This window comes from Triplophysa rosa, linkage group LG4, assembly GCF_024868665.1.
Source record: "Triplophysa rosa linkage group LG4, Trosa_1v2, whole genome shotgun sequence".
Taxonomy (NCBI): Eukaryota; Metazoa; Chordata; class Actinopteri; order Cypriniformes; family Nemacheilidae; genus Triplophysa; species Triplophysa rosa.
This window is the reverse complement of record NC_079893.1, coordinates 31,659,832-31,682,178: the sequence shown is the minus strand read 5'-3', so window position 1 is coordinate 31,682,178 and position 22,347 is coordinate 31,659,832. Positions and strand designations below refer to the sequence as shown.

Below are 22,347 nucleotides of genomic sequence, written 5' to 3'. Positions count from 1 at the left end.
CTGACACTTGACTTGCAAAATGTGGGGTTTATATATCTACATGTAATTGTTCTCGTGTGTGTTTGAGGAAAGAGGAAGTTGTGTGCAGTTGAAAGGTTTCCTCCTCTTTGCAGATCTGCAGAAAAGCACCACAGACACAAGAACGACAGAATAAAACACACAGATATGACGGCAAGAACACTGGACGCTGGACCAACACAAACACCAGACACACAGATCAAGCCGTCATTCGTCGCTTTCACACCGTACACCGTTTGATTGTCATTTCTGACCGAGTTGAGCCTAATCTATTGGAACCATTTTACTCAGAGATCTAGCGTTTTAAACTTGACTTGTGTGGACGTTCATTGACTTCAGGAGTCGGATTGTGTGAACTTCACTTGATCTTTTGGAGGTTGTTGCTGAACATTGAGGTCATGCTGGAGTTTAGGTGATTCTAGGCCCGCTGTAGGTTGTCTGCTCATGTGAGGGCAGCTCGAGCGTTAAATTGACGTTTCTTTGACGTTCTCTCGGCTGCTCTGGAGATGGAGTTGTGGAGACAATGTGCCGGTTGGTTGATTCAATGTCGGGTTCTTCCTGACAATCACAGAGTGACGTGGGACAGCGCACAGGTGAGTGTGTGAGTGTGTGTGTGTGTGTGTGTGTGTGTGTAGAAACGTCTGTCCTCATGTCTTCCTTCATCTGTGTGTGTGTTGGACAGGTGTGTGACCTGGCTCATGCTCTGAGAGATGGAGTTTTACTCTGTCAACTGCTCAACAACCTCCTGCAGCAGTCCGTCAACCTGCGACAGATCAACCTGCGGCCTCAGATGTCTCAGGTACACCAGACCTCAATAACACACACACTCAAATCTGTGGGTTTACATCGGTTGTTTTTATGAAACTTTAATGCATTACACTTCCTGTTTGAACCTTGAAGAAGAGAGAGAGAGGAGAGAGTGAGAGAGAGAGAGAGAGAGAGAGAGAGTGAGAGAGAGAGTTGAGAGAGAGAGAGAGAGAGGAGCAGAGTAGCAAAGGGCTGTGACTCTAGGAAGTAACTATGAATTCACACGTTGGAGCCGTACTTCTATTTCAGTCTGTTTCTCAGTCTGTGCAGAATTCAATGACCAGCATGATTGTGTGTGCGTTGTGTGTGGTGTGTGCGGTGTGTGTGTGTGTGCGTGTGACAGATGATGCGTGTGCGTGTTGTGCGCGGTTGCGTCTGTGCGCGTGCCGTGTGTCGTGTGGGTGTGGCGTCGCTCGCGTGTGTGTGTGTGTGTGCAGTGCTGATTAAACGTTTCCTCATTTCTGAAGTGTTTTTGCCGTCACTGTCTCTGATTCATTGTCGGTGTGTGTGTGTGTGTGTGTGTGTGTGTGTGTGTGTGTGTGTGTGTGTGTGTGTGTGTGTGTGTGTGTGTGTGTGTGTGTGTGTGTGTGTGTAGTTTTTGTGTCTGAAGAACATCAGGACGTTCCTGTGCTCATGTCAGGAGAAATTTGGGCTGAAGAAAAACGAACTCTTCGAGGCTTTCGACCTGTTTGACGTGCGAGACTTCGGGAAGGTCTGAATGAATCAGTGTGAACTGAGCCCTGTGATGTCACTGTGATGTCACTCTAATGGATGTTTGTGTTGTAGGTGATAGACACGCTGTCTATTCTGTCGCACACATCAGTGGCCCTGCAGAGAGGCTTCCGGTAACACACACACACACACGCACACACACACGCGCACACACGCGCACACACGCACACACACGCACACACACACATTCCTCCTAATCTCATTTTGATTTTCCACCACAGGCCTTTTCCAGATGGAGCATGTATTGGAGATGATGATATTTACACCGGCCTTTCAGACCAGATCGAGTGAGTTGTGTGTGTGTGTGTGCGTGTGTGTGTGCGTGTGCGTGTGTGTGTGTGTGTGTGTGTGTGTGTGTGTGTGTGTTGTTGTGCTGATTGTCGCTCTGTGACGCAGTGATACGGTGGAGGAAGATGATGATCTTTATGACTGTGTGGAGGAAGAGGATGATGAAGGCGATGATGTGTATGAAGATCTGATGAGGACAGAAGAACCAGAAGCAGTGAGACACACACACACACAAACCTGTGCACGGTGTTCTTTATTGAAGCCAAACATGATTTACTACACAGCCTGTCTCACTCTCGGCCTGTCTCACAGTATCCACCTGTTACTCTCTTTGTCAGCCTGTCTCACTCTCAGCCTGTCTCATTCTCAGTCTGTCTCACTCCATCTCACTGTCGGCCTGTCTCACTCTTTGTCTCACCCTTGACCCGTCTCACAGTATCCACCTGTTACTCTCTGTGTCTGTCCCTCTCTAGACAGACACAAAGAGAATAACAGATAGATATAGTGAGACGGGTCAAGGGTGAGACAGACACAAAGAGAGTAGTCAGTCAGTCAGTCAGTCAGTCTGTCTATCTGTCTCACTCACTCTCTGCATGTCTCTCACAGCAGCAGAAAGCTGAAGTGGACAAGAGAAGTTGTTGTCTTGAGGAAATCAGGCAGACGGAAGAGAAATATACCAACACACTGGAGTCTATACTTCAGGTACGTCATTTCTTACAACTCTCTGAGCACGTGTTCCTGCTCTTACACAGTTCCCAATATGTGCCCATTATCCTAAAACCAAGAACAAATGAGTTTGTAATGGTTCCTCAACAGCAGAATGGCTCACAGACGGCTTTATTGTGACACAGGCATTAGTGCACGTAAACCCTACAAATCTGACACTCATCTTATTCTCACATTTCTAGCGAATCTTCACTTTTTGTCGCTCAGCAGTGTAGTGTGTGCTGCATGATTGTTTTCCCGTTCTCCTGAAGAGCAGAGCCTCAGACTCAGAGGCAGCGCATCAACCACTGGCCTCGTGTTGCTTTCTGTTGCTCTGGACTTTGAAACAGTTTTGTTTCCTCAGACGTGGTTTTGATGAACAGGAACGTGTCGGTCACAGAAGTGCTTAAACTGAAACTGAAGCCCGGGTCTGGGACCACAAACCAGAGGATTCTCTCACAGAGACACTGATCAGCATTTAGTTGTGTAGAAGATCCGAGATGTTACTGTAACTTCTTCTGTGATGATTGCGTTTTTTTTCTAGCACTTTCTGAAGCCACTGCAGGCGTTTCTACAGCCGGTCGATGTTGAGAACATCTTCATGAATATTGAGGTGAGTTTCATCATTCTAATCTCTCATTACAGCTGTATTATTACACTGATCATTATAGTGCATTCATGATTGTGTGTGTACAGGATCTAGCAAAGACACATCGATCTCTTCTTCGTGAGGTTCAGGAGTCTGTACTGCACACAGGAGCAAAAAATCTTCATCAAATCTTCATTGACTATAAGGAGAGGTAACACACACCAACACAAACACACAACAACAACACATGCATTTGGCATTGTAATGCTGAAAAAGATTTGTGTTACCATTTTACTGTAGTTCTAAGAACATTTTCTCTGTGTGTGTGTGTGTGTGTGGCCCAGATTGTTGCTGTATGGCCGTTACTGTAGTCAGGTGGAAGCTGCTACCAAACATCTTGATAAAATCTCCAGTACAAAAGAAGATGTTAAAATGAAACTTGAGGTAAGAAACACACATGCGCGCATGCACACTCACACACACACACACACACGCACGCACGCTCGCTCGCACGCACGCTCGCACGCACGCACGCACACACACACACACACACACAGGCTTTGGTTGACTATCCCCGTGGGGACAGTCCATAGGCGTAATGTTTTTATACTGTACAAACTGTATATTCTATCCCCTATCCCTAACCCTATCCCTAAACCTAAAGATCATAGAACACTTTTTGCATTTTTAGATTTGTAAAAAATATTGTTCTGTACAATTTATTAGCTTTTGTGCCCATGAGGACCTCAATTTTGGTCCCCACGGTGACACGAGTCCCCATGTGTTGGTGTGTATTCAGGATTAGGTCCCCACTAACATATACAAACATGAACACACACACTTCACCTCTCTCTCTCTGTCATGTTTGTCAGGAGTGTTCTATGAGAGCGAACAGCGGCAGGTTTTCATTGAGAGATCTGCTCATGGTGCCAATGCAGAGAGTCCTGAAATATCATCTCTTACTACAGGTAACAAACACACAAACACATGCAAAGACACACACGTGTTTGGCTACAGTATTGTATTTCATTGAGGCCGTACAGTCATGTTTCTGTTGTTCTCATTTTAATAAAGATAATCAAATGAAATGAGATTGTAAAAACAGTACATTGTCTCTTTTTATGGAAAAGAATTGTTCTGTTGCATTTATGTTGAATGGATACAGCAGGTCAGAATCAGAAGTGTATGCATGACTATAAAGCTCATGTGTGTGTGTGTGTGTGTGTGCGTGTGTGTGTGTGTGTGGACTCAGGAGCTTGTGAAGCACACGGTGGACCAACAAGACAAAGAGAATTTGCGTAATGCACTAGATGCCATGAGGGTGAGTGTGTGTCTAGTAAAGTAACAAAAATATGTTTGAAGGACGTTTTGCTGACATTTCCATGAAGTTATGAAATTGCTGTCACTGGAATGTTCAAAACATTTAAGAGCAATGTGAGAATAATGTTTTTATATTCACTTTTTACATCAGTGTTTTTAGAACGTTTAGATCCATGACAGTTTTAGAGAATATCAGCCAGTTGTTCGAGGTAAAGATATGAATTGTTTTGTGCTTGTAAGTCTCAGAGTGACATGTCTTTGTGTTGTGTTGTGTTTGTGTGTGTGTGTGTGTGTAGGATCTAGCGCAGAGTGTGAACGAGGTGAAGCGAGACAATGAAATCATTCGTCAAATCACAACGTTTCAGCTGTGCATCGAGAACATGGTAAAGATGATTTGTTTAACCTCTGAACTGTCAATATATTCCTTTCTTTTCTTTTGCTTTTATCACACCCTCTCTCTCTCTCTCTGTAGTCTCAGTCTTTGGCGTTGTATGGAAGACCAAAAATAGATGGAGAATTTAAGATCTGCAACCTTGAGAAGAAATCCAAACAAGACAGGTGTGTGTAAACCTGTGAAAAAGAAAAAAAACACTCATTAGATCTCATTAATATCTCAATTATTGCTCCTAGACGCCAATGAGATGAAATGAAGAGCAAATAGAAATCTTTGCTTAAGTCTCATGTGCGTCTCAGATGTTTCTCCTGAGAAAAACAGTCAGAAATGTGTGTGTCATGAGAGTTTGAGAAGAGACATCAACAATGTGTCAAACTGAGCTCAGATTCGTCTCGTCTGCAATCAAAAGTCAATCTGATTGAAGATCTCGATATCAACTCGAACATGTCTCATCACATCCAGATGATTTGACCTCAACAATCAACATTCACTTACACCTCCAGCCTCTTCACACACTCTCATTTAATTTCTGATACTGCATCAAATCTCCTCAGCTAAACTGTAAAAAAACTGTAGTTTTACAGAATTATTCAGTTTTACAGGAAATGACAGGAAAAAATACAACTGTCAGAAAATGTCTGTTTTTTTGCTGGATTTGTTTTTAGAAAAGAGCAACAAATCTGAGCAAGAAATGTGTGTGTGTAGGTACGGGTTTCTCTTTGACAAAGCTCTGTTCGTGTGTAAGAAGCGCAGCGGGGACATGATGGACCTGAAGGAGCTGATTGAACTCCAACACTATCAGCTCAGAGATGAACCTTCAGGAGATCGAGAAAGCAAGAAGGTTTAACGCTCATTCTCTTCTCATCACTGCTCTTCATCTTCATGCTTTATCTCAGAATCAGAATCAGAAGAGCTTTATTGCCAAGTGTGCTTGCACACACAAGGAATTTTCTTTGGTGTTGGAAGCTTCTAGTACAGACATTCAACACAATGACAATACAATATAATACGATTTACAGTCTGAAAGATTCTAAATTGTGCATATATAAAATAAAGACTATTTTACAGAAAATGGGGGATAATAACATATAAGAGACATTGTACAGGGTAGTATATAGTAGAATAAACATATTGTATGTACACTTGTGCAAATGGATAATGTAGTAAGTAGAGGTAGTGTTATATGCATGTAAACATAAGATGTAGATATAATAAGGCACTATAGTGCACACTATAGCAGTAGTGGAAGTGGAATATTGCTCTTAAGGAGCAGTTATCTGTTTAGGGGGAGCAGTTATCTGTTTAGGAAATCTCAAGCTATCTCTGTATGTGTGTGCAGTGGACGCACACGTTCTTCCTCATGGATCTGTACGGTCAAGGCGGTTATGATCTCTTCTTTAAGACTCGTGAGCTAAAGAAGAAATGGCTGGAGCAGTTTGAGATGGCGCTGTAAGTCCCGTCACATTTTCCAATGGTAAAGTTTTACTTTGATTGCCTGGCCAGAAGCTCACTCAGTCTGGTGCTGTCACATGTCCTGTCTGTAGTTATTGTGATGAATTGCACAGGTCGTTTTTTTCAGAGCTTCGACATGAGATGATGGTTGTGTAATCTGACGTGTGGTGTGTGTGTAGGTCGAACATCTGTCCAGAGAACAGCACAGCCAACGGTCATGACTTCCAGATGCACTGCTTTGATGAAACCACGTCGTGTAAAGCCTGTCAGATGCTCCTCAGGTGAACATACGCTCACGTTCTTCACGAAACGATTCATGCGTAGAGCTGACGAAAAAGAAACATTTCGAATACATTCATGCAATAGTTCCATCAACAACGCAAGAATAACCGTTCTATACCGATGTTTTTCAAATGTTTATCAATGACATAATGTTAATAAGATGTCATTGTTCTGAGCTTGAAACATTATTCCGAATGTTGCTGTTTTCACAATTATGAGCCAAGTGGATCTGAAAGATTCTTTGATATTTCTACAAGTATTGACACGTGACTGACACTCTGTGGTTTATTTGATTGATGATGTGAAACTGAAGCTTATATTTTTGTGTGTGTTGTCTTCAGGGGAATCTTCTTTCAGGGCTATCGCTGTACGCGCTGTAAGATGGCCGCTCACAAAGAGTGTTTGGGTCGAGTTGTCGCGTGTGGACGTAATTGTGGTGAGAGAAAACTGAGACGTGAATGAGAAATGAGTGTTGACGTGCGCATGATTGTATTAACACGTCTGTCTCATTGATCCACAGAAGTCGCAGGAACACTGAAGAAGGTTTGGACAGTCTTCACAAGTCGATGTAGACTTCATGTCGATTTAGACGATCAATGATTTGTTTTCTTGTTTTCAGGGTAAAACAGTGAGGGCAGCCTCTCAGAGACAAACCAAACCAGGTACACAAATGACATCATCACAAACACGTCGTGATGAAATGCACAGTGTGTGTCATCTCGTCAGTGTTCGTTGTGTTCAGGTCTGCCGAAGATGGAGGTGTGTCTGGATTATTATGGTCTGCCTCCCCCTCCGGTGGCGTTCGGTCAGCCGCTGCAGCTCTCTGTGGGTGATGTGGTGGAGTTGACCCGGGCTGAAGTGGACTTGCAGTGGTGGGAGGTGAGACAAAAAATCCTTCATTCTGTCTGTCAAAATCCTCATATTGTTAATGATGACCAGTGTTGAGTAATTCATTAATTACTGTAATCAAATAACGTTTCACTTGAAAGATAAAGAGATTACTCTTGCTTTTTTATTTTATTTTAATTCATTCAATTCACAGTTTTTTTTACAATTCTTATTGTTGCGAAGCAGCTTCATATGGAGGACGAGAAAAGACTTAATACAGAAATCAATTTTGTGTTACGCAAATGGTACAAAAGTATTTATTTATGAATGTATTTATTTATTCTTAAGTCATTTCTTGTCCTTTATAGCTTAACATACATTATGCTTTAGAAAAAAAATTGTAATACATCATGTATAAATAAAATACAGTATATGGTATTGAAATGTTAATATATGGTATTAATAATGTTAAATACTAATTACAGCTACTTATGTTGTACATACTGAATTCACTTTAAACAATTCTGTATGTATAAAACTGTTTTGAATTTGAATTCTTAATTTAGGCGTGTTTGAGTTAAAAATGAGTTAGAAATGCATTAGACATGATTTGTAATTCATTTGAAAATCTATGCAAATATAATGGGATGAAAATGGGCTGTACAGCTTGTTGCAGATCATGTTCCATTTAAAGAGTTTGTTTCTATTGTCCGTGTGCATGAGGTTGATGAGTTATGCAATAACTTTATACAGTGTACTGAATCGATAATGACAAAACATTTTTTTGAACTACACTGATGATGTCATGACGACTGGTTTAAAAACAAAACAAAACTTTGTTTTTTATTCAACTTTCTATTTGAGTCGTATAAATGATCAGAAGTGTCATTCATTTCAGTATTTGACATCATTAAGGTGTTTTTGAAATGACGTGTGTGTGTGTGTGTGTCAGGGCAGGAATCTGACTATAGGAGAGGTGGGCTGGTTTCCCTGCAGTAAAGTTCAGCCGTATTTACCGGTATGCCTTGTTTATCATATTAACATGAATGATTTAAGACAAAATGTGTATCACCTACATTACCCGCTCTTTAACTGATAATATCATTATTTTATCAGTTAACACAGTTTAGACAAAGTGACTAGCAGTGAATTTTATATTTTACACATTTGACGTTTACCTTAAATCACTTAACCTTAAATCGTACATCACTTACAGATATATTTATGTATTTATAAAAATGGTATCTATAATAAATATGTTCATTTCTTATAATTGAATAAGTTCTTTAATTGAAAAACTTTTGTATGGTGTTTGTAGGGGCTGTCACCAGAGTTAACAGGACTCCCCTGGTAACACATCCACCCACACACACACACACACACACACGCACACACACACACACGCACACACACGCACACACACACACACACACACACGCACACACACACACACACACACACACACATATTCACTCTGTCATATTAAACATGAATGTGTCTCAGGTTCGCTGGTAACATGGACCGGGCTGGTGCTAAGACTCTGCTCATGCCTCGATCTGACGGCACGTTTCTGGTGCGACAGAAAGACGCTGGAGAATTCGCCATCAGTCTCAAGTACTTCAAACACACGTCATACACACTGACTGACAGCTGTCCATCAAACCGCTCCGTCAATCACATGTCTGTCTGTCTCTCTCATCTGTCTCAGGTTCAACATGGACACTAGACATATAAAGGTGACATATTCTGAGGGTCTCTACAGGATCAATGAGAAAAAAGCCTTCAAGGGTCTCATCGTAAGTCTAACGAGTAATAATGATGAAGAAATCACTCATGTCACAGTGGCTTGTGTCGCTTCATCGGGTCATTTTTTCTTCATCGTTACTGTTGTATATGTGTGTTTGTCTTGTGTTGCAGGAGCTGGTTCACTATTATCAGGACAACTCATTGAGAGAATGTTTCAAAGACGTCGACTCAAAACTACAGACGCCCTACAAACAACCTGAACAGAACACAACAGCGCCCAACAACACACACAGACACAACACAGGTGACACACACAACTGAGCTAACACAAACTCAACCCAGTTAACATACACAACACAGGCAACACACACAACACAGGCAACACAAACTCAACCCAGTTAACATACACAACACAAGTAACACAAACTCAACACAGTTAACATACACAACACTGACAACACAGGCAACACACACAACACAGGCAACACAAACTCAACCCAGTTAACATACACAACACAGGCAACACAAACTCAAAACAGTTAACATACACAACACGGGCAACACAAACTCAACACAGTTAACATACACAACACGGGCAACACAAACTCAACACAGTTAACATACACAACACGGGCAACACAAACTCAACACAGTTAACATACACAACACGGGCAACACAAACTCAACACAGTTAACATACACAACACGGGCAACACAAACTCAACACAGTTAACATACACAACACGGGCAACACAAACTCAACACAGTTAACATACACAACACGGGCAACACAAACTCAACACAGTTAACATACACAACACGGGCAACACAAACTCAACACAGTTAACATACACAACACGGGCAACACAAACTCAACACAGTTAACATACACAACACGGGCAACACAAACTCAACACAGTTAACATACACAACACGGGCAACACAAACTCAACACAGTTAACATACACAACACGGGCAACACAAACTCAACACAGTTAACATACACAACACAGGCAACACAAACTCAACACAGTTAACATACACAACACAGGCAACACAAACTCAACACAGTTAACATACACAACACAGGCAACACAAACTCAACACAGTTAACATACACAACACAGGCAACACAAACTCAACACAGTTAACATACACAACACAGGCAACACAAACTCAACACAGTTAACATACACAACACAGGCAACACAAACTCAACACAGTTAACATACACAACACAGGCAACACAAACTCAACACAGTTAACATACACAACACAGGCAACACAAACTCAACACAGTTAACATACACAACACAGGCAACACAAACTCAACACAGTTAACATACACAACACAGGCAACACAAACTCAACACAGTTAACATACACAACACAGGCAACACAAACTCAACACAGTTAACATACACAACACAGGCAACACAAACTCAACACAGTTAACATACACAACACAGGCAACACAAACTCAACACAGTTAACATACACAACACAGGCAACACAAACTCAACACAGTTAACATACACAACACAGGCAACACAAACTCAACACAGTTAACATACACAACACAGGCAACACAAACTCAACACAGTTAACATACACAACACAGGCAACACAAACTCAACACAGTTAACATACACAACACAGGCAACACAAACTCAACACAGTTAACATACACAACACAGGCAACACAAACTCAACACAGTTAACATACACAACACAGGCAACACAAACTCAACACAGTTAACATACACAACACAGGCAACACAAACTCAACACAGTTAACATACACAACACAGGCAACACAAACTCAACACAGTTAACATACACAACACAGGCAACACAAACTCAACACAGTTAACATACACAACACAGGCAACACAAACTCAACACAGTTAACATACACAACACAGGCAACACAAACTCAACACAGTTAACATACACAACACAGGCAACACAAACTCAACACAGTTAACATACACAACACAGGCAACACAAACTCAACACAGTTAACATACACAACACAGGCAACACAAACTCAACACAGTTAACATACACAACACAGGCAACACAAACTCAACACAGTTAACATACACAACACAGGCAACACAAACTCAACACAGTTAACATACACAACACAGGCAACACAAACTCAACACAGTTAACATACACAACACAGGCAACACAAACTCAACACAGTTAACATACACAACACAGGCAACACAAACTCAACACAGTTAACATACACAACACAGGCAACACAAACTCAACACAGTTAACATACTCAACACAGTTAACACACACAACACAGGCAACACACTCAACACAGATAACATACTCAACACAGTTAACATACACGACACAGGTAACACAAACTCAACCCAGTTAACACAAACTCAACACAGTTAACATACACAACACAGGTAACACAATCAATACACAGATAACAAACTTACACAAAAACGACAGAGGTAACATACACAACACAGGCAACAGCTAACAAACACTTAACATGGGTTACCAACACATGTAAAGCTCACAACACAGCTAACAAACACACGCATGCTTAACACAGGCTTTGTTTGTTGTGTTTGGGTTTGTGTTAGAATCATTATCTGTGTGTTTACAGGTGCGAGCGAGCGTTATTACGGCACAGCTAAAGTGCGTTATGATTTCTCAGCCCGTGACCGCACTGAACTGTCGCTGCGGGAGGGAGACACCGTGAAAATCATCTCCAAGAAAGCTCACAACGGCTGGTGGAGAGGAGAGGTCTATGGCCGGGTATGACACACAACACACAGACACACACCTAAAGGAATATTTCACCCTCATGTTGTTTGAAAGGAACTTATTGTAAACTCTGTTTATTTCTGCCATAGTGACAACGTCTTCTGAAATACCATAACTTTGTGTGAAGAACAGACATAAATGTCATTATTTACTGAAAACATTTTTATTGTCTGCACAATTTCAAATCAGAGATTTGACACACACCAAATTTGCATACGGAAAGTCACATGTGTTGGAAACGACATGAGGACGAATTCTGATGATTAGCTCAAACACATGACTCACTCTCTGTTCCTCTGGTCATGTTCAGTAACCTGTGTTTTGTGTAGGTGGGGTTGTTTCCAGCCAATTACGTGGAGGAGGAGCATTCAGATTACTGCTGACCATACATACACAACAACAACACTTCTTTTAATACACTGATGTGTTACGTGATCTGTGACACACTCCACATCAATGAGTGCAGGAGAGCAGCTGTGATTTATAACTACTAACATCATTCATTCAATGTACATTAACATCACACAAGGAGCTGTACAAAATATCTTATTCATCAAGATTTTTTTCTAGAATAGAGAAATTAATTCAAGTTCATTCAGAAATAATTGAGATTGCTTGAACTGTGTGAGGAAATAAACTCCTGTTTTTAAGATAATCCAGTCTTTTTTTCAGTCTTTGAAAGTTTGTGTATTAAAATGTTTGTGTTAAAAGAGAACATATCAACACAAAGACAAGGTACATATATAAACCTGTGTTTTATTTCCAAATCATATCAAAACAATTTAACTCAACAAATATTGTTATGACACAATGCCAAATGGGTTTTCTAAGTAAGAGGGAAAATCAATACTCTGTGGTCATGGGTCTCACTGCAGAAAGTGTTGTTCTGTGTGTGTGTGTGTGTGTGTGTGTGTGTGTGTGTGTGCGCGCGCGCACTCTACTGGTAGTAGAGCTCAAGATTCATGCCATCATGGATTTCATCTGAGATTCAGAATTAAGGATCTTCATCAGCAACACATTAGCATTATAAAAACATTGACAATACTGAAACGCTTTACACTTCATAACCTAAATGACAACTCAAATCATTATTTCTGCATGTCAAATCTCTGGTACATCTGCCTTGTTTACTGTAAGTGCATTTGAAAAACTCCCAACAAGACTCGGCATAATATTGATCAGTTTGTGTGTGTGTGTGAAGGATACAGTCCCCCAGTGATACATGGTCCTTAAATATGGTGTACCTGCACACACAACAAACACACATCAGAACATTAGTTACTGGTGTCACACAATATTTCTACACACACGAATTTCTTTATTTTTAATGAAGGTTCTCACCATTTCTTCAGGACGATCTTGTCCCATCGTGTGCCAGTCTGAGCAGCGATCAGTTTCTTCAAGTCTCCAATAGTGTCTTCCTGACTACACACACAGTTAAAGGCAACACACAACAACACCATCACAAACGCACACGCACGCACGCACACACACGCACACACACGCGCACGCACGCACACACACACACACACACACGCACACACACACACACGCACACACACACACACACACACACGGGTTTAAAGGATACTTGCATTTGACCCGAACCTTCTTGCCCAATCGATCGTTACACACCACCTCAATCATCTCTGTAAAACACACAGCTATCATACACATGCGATGCGACAGATTATTCATGTATCAATACAGTCACGTAACGTTGTTCATTTACACTTAGCAAAACGATCTGTTAATATCTAACTAATATGAACTCTGAACATCGGTTTATCGTTTTAAAATCATAATGAATTTAGCAAGTAAAATATCATGTATGTAAGTTACCACTAATAACATTACTCTGCTGTATAGATGACTTTTCGATACGATTATGATGTGAATTTCACTTTTCCGGTAACATTTACAGACACACAGGCATCAAACTGTATTTTATGTTATCTACAGATAATAAAACAAGACAATAATGTGACATATTTACCTGATTTTAGCTGTGTGTTTTATCAAACGCGTTTCTCTCACAAACGTTTGCCGTAAAGCAGCGCTGCGAAAACATCTGTTCACATTTGACCAATCACTGGAGAGGAGATTTGACTGACAGCCGGCTTGGCCAATAATATTTCAGGTAGGGCGTCGTTACTATGGATGTTGCCGTTAATCGTCTTAAAATGCTGTGATTTCGAGCAGCCGTAAGAAGAATGGTCTAGAACGTTTTTTCTATATTTAAACACTTTATTTGTATTTATTTGAATTATTATTTTGTTAAACTCTCATTGTAGAGCGTTTAAATGAATGCAGTTTAAAGTTGTCCTCAGTGTGTTTATTGAGTGTGCTTATAATTACTTTTTCCTATTTTAAGTCATCGTAAAAATATTGATATTGTATATTTTTACAGACTGCTGCGGAAGCCGGAAGCAGACGCTTTCAGGTGACTCGTGTTACTTTTCTCAGCGCTCATCAGAATGAATCGGGACGTATGACTGCGTGACTGATATTCTTTTAACGACTTTATAGAGATCGCAGTTCAAAATTCCATTTAAATTCAAGAAAAAAACCTGTCGGATGAACAGATTTAAAAGATTTGACTTTTGAACGTACGAATGTCTGTGGGAAGACAAACAGAGCTGTGAGCGCCCTCTGTCTGCGTGTTCGGTCACTACAGCAGCAGCACTGACGTGACATCACATCACTTCACATCACATCAGACCTTCACCGAACCGAACCGACACACATCAGAAATCATGTCTGACGACGAGAAGCTGCCGTCCGGCTGGGAGAAGAGGATGAGCCGGAGTTCCGGTGAGTTTGAGCGGCAATGAACCCGAAACAGAGGCTCGTGTTAATGGCCCGCGTGTCTGATGCTCGTGCTAAACGGCTAACCGACACCGAACCGCCAAAACAGAACCGATGTTAAACAATCCTAGAGCCAGACACATGGTGATTATAAACCCGAACAGATTCATCCAGAGTCAGAGATGATGTTCAGCGCGCGAGAGGAAATACATCTGAGTTCAATTCAGCGTTATTCAGTTTCAATGAAATGTGTCGAACTAAACGTCAATATTTTAATTCAGTATTACTGATAATGCTGCTTCTTCAAGCATGTTGTTTTACTAAAACATATACAAATCTCAGTATACAGATTTAAATATGAAAGAGAGAAAACATATAGTAACATGTCTGAATATATATATATATATAAACGAAATATCTACACACAAAGACGTGAAAATATGAATAAATGATTACCTGGATATTTAGTCAAAATATCTACATATGCCAAAAATATTCCAACATCTAAATATCTAATGGTACTGCTGGTGTAAACATCACATGAGCACAAGCGATGTCATTGTTGTGTTACCAGTCCGGATGTTATTGTTGTGTGATGTGATGATTATTCATTATATTCTTGGTCACATCAGATGACCTCTGAGTGACCTAATCACAAGACATTGGCCGTTTCTCAATTCCAAAAACGCAAAGAGCGGACTTGTGTTCTGGTGTGGAGAGCGGCCTTGTGAGGCAGCCTCGGAAGAACGGACTTGGATGGACGCGCCGCAGGGACTTCAAGCGGATTCTGTACTCCAGCACATCCGGGTACTTTCATGCGTTCTTGAGTATTGGAACCGGACTCTTGATGACGTAGAGCGAGGACACAAGACTGCTGAAGAGCACATGTTGAGAAACGGCCATTGGCGCCTGCATCCAGCACTTGTGATTGGCCCACCTGAGGTGAAGGTTTAATTCTGTCTGCAATAAAACAGGCTTGTTGTTGTTGTTATGTCTCAGGTAGGGTGTATTACTTCAATCACATCACTAATGCCAGTCAGTGGGAGAGGCCGAGCGCGTCGGCTGCCGATGGAGTCGGTGAGGTGGAGAAGGTTCGCTGCTCTCATCTGCTGGTGAAACACAGGGAGTCTCGCCGGCCGTCCTCCTGGAGAGAGGAGAACATCACACGCCCTAAAGAGGAGGCCCTGGAGCTCATTCACAGTAAGAACACACGCGTGTGTGTGTGTTTCATCTACTGCGTGAAGGCTGTGTGTGTGTGTATATAAACCTGTGTGTGTGTGTGTGTAGATTACATTGAACAGATCAAATCTGGTCAGGAGGACTTTGAGAGGTTAGCATCTCAGTTCAGTGACTGCAGCTCAGCGCGTAACGGAGGAGATCTGGGCGTGTTCGGACGAGGTAAGACGCACAGAATTAAGAGATCTGATTGGTCGCTCAATCTGCCCATAATTTGGTCACTGCCAATAACATCAAATGAGGATTACAAGTGTAAAAGATTTCATGTGTCATTCACCAATGCTTGAATTTATTGAAATAAAATGAGTTATGTGGATGCGTTTGCGTGTAAACCAGGTCAGATGCAGAAGCCGTTTGAAGAAGCCTCGTTCGCACTGAAGGTTGGAGATATGAGCGGTCCTGTCTTCACTGACTCTGGGGTTCACATCATCCTGAGGACAGGATAAACACACACACACACACACACACACACACACACACACACACTCATTCCTGAAGAACGTCCTGCCTGAAACTCAAACCTGCACGATACAAACACTGATCTGATCTTCCTTACTGTCCCTCACTGTATGAACCCTGCATCTGTTCCCAGCATTCCTTCATCGGGTCATCAGTCTCTTCCATCAGCATATGTCACCATATAACCAATAAAAACGATGGTATCACTAAAGTACATGCTCCTGTGTTTATATCAACACTGCTTTATGATTGGTCTTCAGGATGTTTGTGTTTCTGACAGATGTTTGCAGACTCGGTGATGTCTGTACGAGTGTACTGCGATGAGTCTTTGAGCTTAAACCACTGTCCTGTAACACACAGGAAGTGATGCGATCGATGCCTCCAGTGCGTGACACAGCGCCACCTGCTGCTCCAGTGCTGTCAATAAACATGACATTTGCTCGTGACCTTTCATGCTGTTGGTAATGTGCTGAAATAGACTCCGTAATCAATATAGGCTAAATGTGCCTGATTTACCCCCCTCGTGTCACGTCAAACCTGAAGAATGTTGATCATCAAACAACACTGAACTCCATTGCATGAACACAAAACCACATTTCTCTAAATATCTTCTTGTGTGTTTCACTGAGGAAAGAGTCATGTACAGATTTACGTAAAGGCACGAGAGAGGATAAGTGCTTTAACTCCGTTTAAAAGACGTGTAGCGTCATAACCCTGGAGAGGGTGATGTTCCTAAAGCTAGAGAAGCTTCTTGAAGCTGTCACAGTCTCTCGATCAATGATCTGCCATGAGCACTCAGTCCTAAACACACAAACGGTTGTAACCCGTTACTCAAGAAGAGCTAATGCTTCTTGGACATGATGGAGGTGTAACGGAGAACTTTGAGCTCGTGGGAAATCACATTCACTTGCAATACTGATTCAACGCTGGACCTGATCGGAAAGTTCACGTTACGTAATGAAAACATTTTGTTCTGAATGTCTTCAAATGTTCCACATTTTTATTGCGTTCCTAGAACATTTAGCAGTGACGTGTAATGTTGATAAAACGCTCTTTTAACGTTATTGCAAGAACTTTGAAGAGTATTCGAGTGGAATTGAAGCTGAATGAAGTGACATCAACAGAGATGAATAACTGCTGAAAACTTTATGCTCGTTGTTAGTTCATGTCAGCAAATATAACCTTATTATTCTGAAATGTGTCCGTTCTACTACAGATGAACAAGTTCATGGATTTCTCTTCACGCAGAACGTCTCGTGTACCCTGCCAAACTCACTTTAGGTTTTGAAACATCTGACAAAGCTACAAACAGATAAAAGATCTCTGAATTGATGTTTTTCCACTCATGGTGTTGATTGTTTTGCTGGCCGTCTCATGAATGACGATGTGCACGCTACATGAGGTCCAGCTGATTTGGCATTTGAATCGTATCAATGAGAATTCCTTCTGCTCCAGAACAGACACTGCACAAAGAGTTTGGGGTTTTTCCTCACGACATGATCACTGAGTCAACAGACCCGCTTCGTGTGAACTTTGACTATGACACAAACACACGGGATATTTCCCAGAGACTTTGTGTGGACTCGCTAGCACAAGACGGTAAGAGTCACTCTGTGATGTTCTGCAGTTGGTTTGAGGATCCACACAATGACTGTACGGTCATCTGATGTCTTCTCTTGTGTTACTTGTTTTGTTCGTGTGAGTCTGAATCGTGTGTGTGTGTAGATGCTGGTGATTTTGGCCACACTGTCGCTGGTTGTGTTTGGCAGCGAGTGTGATGAACTTCATCCTCTGGACTGTTCAGAGATTTATGAAGCAGGAGAAAGAGTCAGCGGCATCTACAGCATCTATCCAACAGCTGATCGTCCCGTCTGGATTCACTGTGACATGATCTCCAGCGGTGAAGATGAGGACAAAGGAGGCTGGACGGTAAACACACACACACACACACACACACGACATGACATCATCACATGTGACACGTGTGTGTGTGACGTCAGGTGATTCAGAGGAGAATGGACGGCAGTGTGAATTTCTATCGGCCGTGGAAACACTACAAGAGAGGATTCGGCCTCGTCGAGAGCGAGTACTGGCTGGGTGAGAACACATCACACACACACACACACACACACACACGTGTTCAGTTTGACACGTCTTCCTGCTCAACACACGTGTGTGTGTGTGTGTGTGTGTGTCAGGACTGGAGTACATGTATCACCTGACACGTAACAGAAAGTACACGCTGCGAGTGGATCTGGAGGATTTTGAAGGCCGGAAAGGTTTGGCGGTGTATTCTTTCTTCTCGGTGGACTCTGAATGTGAAGGTTACCGACTGAATGTGTCTGGATTTAAAGATGGAGGAGCAGGTACAGCACACTTTCACTTCATTCTAGAGTCCTCCGGAGCGCTCCTCCAATAATATTCTTTCTGCTGTACGCCTCAGGTGATTCTTTATCTGGACACAACGGGTTCAAGTTCTCCACCTTTGACAAAGATCAGGATGCTCATGAAGATAACTGTGCCAAAAGGTTTCTCGGAGGATTTTGGTATTCCAGCTGTCATTCTACAAATCCCAACGGTGTGTATCTGTGGGGTGAAGACGCCACACATTACGCCATCGCAGCTTCTTGGATGACCTGGAAGAATAATGCCGTCAGTATGAAATCTATCACCATGAAGATCAAACGGCTGTCTTAGAAACTTGAGTTTTATTTCATTTCATGTGTATTTGTCCCTTTAATTTTGATACTAAAAACCTGAATGAACTCATATTCATTCACCTGATCTGCAGTAGAATTGAAGATGTTGGGCATACCATCACAACAATTCTTTCAGTAGGCCACAGTCATTTTTCTGTTTTCTGAAATCATTTACATTTAGTCATTTAGCATATGATGCAGTTCTATACGTCGTTTATGTTATATCGTTTTAATTTTGTCTTTCAACACGGCTAATTCAGATTTTCATTGTTTTTCAATATCACCAAGGTAACTTCTCTTTCCTCAAACTTTCTAATCAAACACTTTAGTGCTGAACTAAAAGGTTTGTTTCTCAATTAAAACGTCTTAACCTGTGACTTCTCAACTGCACATGATTTCTGTGCCCAATGACAATACAAAGCATGTCAAATATATGTGATACGTTTATCTGACTACATAAAAGTCTTCAGAATGAAAGGCACGCAAAACATTCATCAAATGAATACCCAGGTCTACACTGTGTCTGTAAATCCGAAAGGGAAGTGAAAACTCGTTTCAAAACTCATGAAAACACGAAGTGAAATCCAACACGGATGTCTTTGTCCTTCTGTCTATCGGTCTTGTCTCGCTGTGTACAGGGCTGGTTATCCTTTTCAAATGTATTTCACTGCAGATGACAATATACATGCTTTAAAAAGTCATTGTAACGTATTTCAGTAGATTACACAAGTAACTGTAACTTCATCTAAATACTTTAGAATACTTTGGAATACTAATAAAGTACGCAACACAAGGGGACACCAAACAGAGAGCTGCATTAAGAGCTGGGGTGTGTAAACGTTTTTGAATTGGAGGCAAAATTCTCCTTATTTTATCTTCTGGGAAACATGTGGTTATACATGTGAAGGGCAGTACTACATGAAAACAATATGATCTATAAACAAAACAAAAAATCTTTACGCATCATCCTGTTTAAGCATTTTCACCCCCTTCTCTGAATGAATTGTGTTTCCTGGAAACTTGTTTCCATCACAAAATAAAAAAAAAATGTAAATGTCATTTTTTCTGAATTGAAAAAGAGATAGACTCTCAGTTGCAAGTTATGAAATCAGAATTGCGAGATCTCTCAATTTTGACATTTTTCCTGAGAGTTTATTTCATGCAGTTCACACTGGATAACTTTATAGCAAGAGAAAAAAGTCTCTCATTTTGACATGTATATCTCTCACAATTCTAAGAAAAGAAATCAGATTCGTGAGTTATTCTGTGAGTTTCTCGCAATTGAAAAATTCAGAACTGCGAGATAAAAAGTCACAACTACAAATTACTTAAACAAGGGACTCGCAAAACGTGAAACCAGTCGTTGATCATTCAGGTAACAACAGACATTAAAGATTCAAGGTCATGTACATTTTTTAATTTGGCAATTTGTATAAATTCACTCAGTTTTAGGGATGTAACGATTCACCGTGAGCCGGTGTTCTGCCAATTTATGCTACCCATAAATTTGTGCTACCCTCGTGTTGTGATTGGGTTGGGGGAGGGGTTATTTAGGTGTAAGGGTTGGGTTGGGGGAGGGGTTAGTCCTGTTTCGTATGGAGGTAGCAAAATTTGATAGGGATGCATAAATTGGCAGAACACCGGTTGAAAATCGGTTATAATGAGCGACGATTCAAATCGGTTGAGGTGTGAACTGAATCGCAATACATTTTTTGAACAGCAGGGGCCGCCATGTTCACTGCAAATCTAAACGTGGACATGCTGATATTTCTTAAATGCAAAAAAATCCAAGAAAAGCTCAGACAGTATTAGTTTGTTTATATTAAAGAGACTTTTTCTATTATTAATTTGTTATAAAATTGCAGTTTAGTTTTGTTATTTGAAATAAAACATTATTTTATCATACAAAGAAACGTGAAGCATTTAAGAAATAATGCAAAGGAAGTTGTTCATTTCTAATTTGTTTCAACTCATTTTTTCAAAATAAATTGTGAGTAAATCGTGAATAAATCGCATCGTGAGATCAGAATCGTGACTCGCATCGCATCGTGAGCTGAGTGAATCGTTACATCCCTACTCAGTTTGTGTTATGGAGTATATGTACACTTCTATTGTGTGAAATAGCTTATTCAGAACAATACTGAATAAAATTAATATGCAATTTCTATGAACCCAGAGACCTCTTATTTTGTCAAATTATTTCAATTTTGCATATTCGGCAAGGGGTATGAAGCCTATGAGCAGAACTGTAATCACTTTGGTAATCTAAAACACTTTTCAGATGTAACTGTAATTTGATTACCACCATTAAAAAAAGTAATCTTGTAATGAAATAAATACTTACTCAAATTTTGCATTTTAAATACGCAACTTAGTTCCATGTATTTCGTTACTCCCCAGGCCTGTGTGTGTATGTCTTTGTGCTTCTGTCTCTCTGTGGGTCGAGCGCGTCCTCCTGTCAGCAGCGGGCGCTGTCTCGCGCCTTGCCTGGCTGATGACGTGTTCGCGATCACGCATCCCGGAAGTGAAAGTGTGGCTGTGAAGAGTTTGGAAACAAACTGCCGATCAGATGCGTTAATGTCATTATTTTCACACGCAGATTGATTATTGAGATATAAGCGATTGACAGACGGAGCGTGATGATGCGTCACTGCGTCACTTTGATGATTTTAATACTGACAGCGCGTGAGAGCAGCGCGAGGATCCACCAACTCAAACTTAAGGTCTCTCACCCACTCACTCACTTCACATTATTTACTGTATTTCACATTTGAGTCATCGTACATGTCACTTCATTATGTATTTACTTATTTCATCATAAAGCGAGCAGAACGATTGATTTATTTGACATGTTAGTTTGATCACGTGTCCCATCTCACGTGTTTATTAATGTATTTCTGTGTCTCTTGAAACACACACTGATGTCATAATACGAAGTGTATAATTGAACGATCTGAAGCTGTGCTGCTAATAATGTCATGATGTCACTTTTATATTGTGTAGAGTTAGTGATCAGTTGTGTAACTGTGTCGAGTTCAGCAGTTGTCAGTTTATGAACCTTTAACGTTACACGTCAATAAGAATTAAAAAATTTCATCACCCCCCCCTCTCTCTCTCTCTCTCTCTCTCTCTCTCTCTCTCTCTCTCTCTCTCTCTCTCTCTCTCTCTCTCTCTCTCTCTCT

General features: G+C 41.0%; 3 protein-coding genes across 4 annotated transcripts; all 3 read left to right on the top strand.

Annotated features, from left to right (window-relative positions):
- Window positions 1-47: 47 nt before the first annotated feature.
- LOC130552853 (proto-oncogene vav-like) lies at window positions 48-12,886 on the top strand. Its single transcript, XM_057331494.1, has 28 exons — window positions 48-611; window positions 701-817; window positions 1,421-1,537; window positions 1,612-1,670; window positions 1,779-1,844; window positions 1,954-2,059; window positions 2,452-2,547; window positions 3,095-3,163; window positions 3,247-3,350; window positions 3,484-3,583; window positions 4,012-4,107; window positions 4,392-4,460; window positions 4,756-4,842; window positions 4,932-5,017; window positions 5,559-5,694; window positions 6,193-6,302; window positions 6,485-6,586; window positions 6,929-7,023; window positions 7,108-7,130; window positions 7,207-7,249; window positions 7,330-7,466; window positions 8,368-8,433; window positions 8,734-8,765; window positions 8,919-9,029; window positions 9,124-9,211; window positions 9,333-9,465; window positions 11,803-11,954; window positions 12,293-12,886. The coding sequence occupies exons 1-28, from the start codon at window positions 525-527 to the stop codon at window positions 12,344-12,346; spliced, it is 2,541 nt and encodes an 846-aa protein (XP_057187477.1). The 5' UTR covers window positions 48-524; the 3' UTR covers window positions 12,347-12,886.
- A 1,533-nt stretch (window positions 12,887-14,419) lies between these two features.
- pin1 (peptidylprolyl cis/trans isomerase, NIMA-interacting 1) lies at window positions 14,420-16,677 on the top strand. Its single transcript, XM_057331503.1, has 4 exons — window positions 14,420-14,777; window positions 15,771-15,971; window positions 16,059-16,169; window positions 16,344-16,677. The coding sequence occupies exons 1-4, from the start codon at window positions 14,720-14,722 to the stop codon at window positions 16,451-16,453; spliced, it is 480 nt and encodes a 159-aa protein (XP_057187486.1). The 5' UTR covers window positions 14,420-14,719; the 3' UTR covers window positions 16,454-16,677.
- Window positions 16,678-16,785: 108 nt separating this feature from the next.
- On the top strand, window positions 16,786-20,680 carry LOC130552857 (microfibril-associated glycoprotein 4-like). Of its 2 annotated transcripts, none has more exons than XM_057331501.1 (5): window positions 16,786-18,065; window positions 18,192-18,395; window positions 18,467-18,563; window positions 18,665-18,832; window positions 18,910-20,680. In XM_057331501.1, exons 2-5 carry the CDS (start codon window positions 18,192-18,194, stop codon window positions 19,161-19,163), a joined length of 723 nt encoding a protein of 240 aa, XP_057187484.1. In that variant the 5' UTR covers window positions 16,786-18,065; the 3' UTR covers window positions 19,164-20,680. The 2 variants fall into 2 exon arrangements, with proteins under 2 accessions (XP_057187484.1, XP_057187483.1); XM_057331500.1 differs by having other exon boundaries at window positions 16,786-18,119.
- Window positions 20,681-22,347: the final 1,667 nt, after the last annotated feature.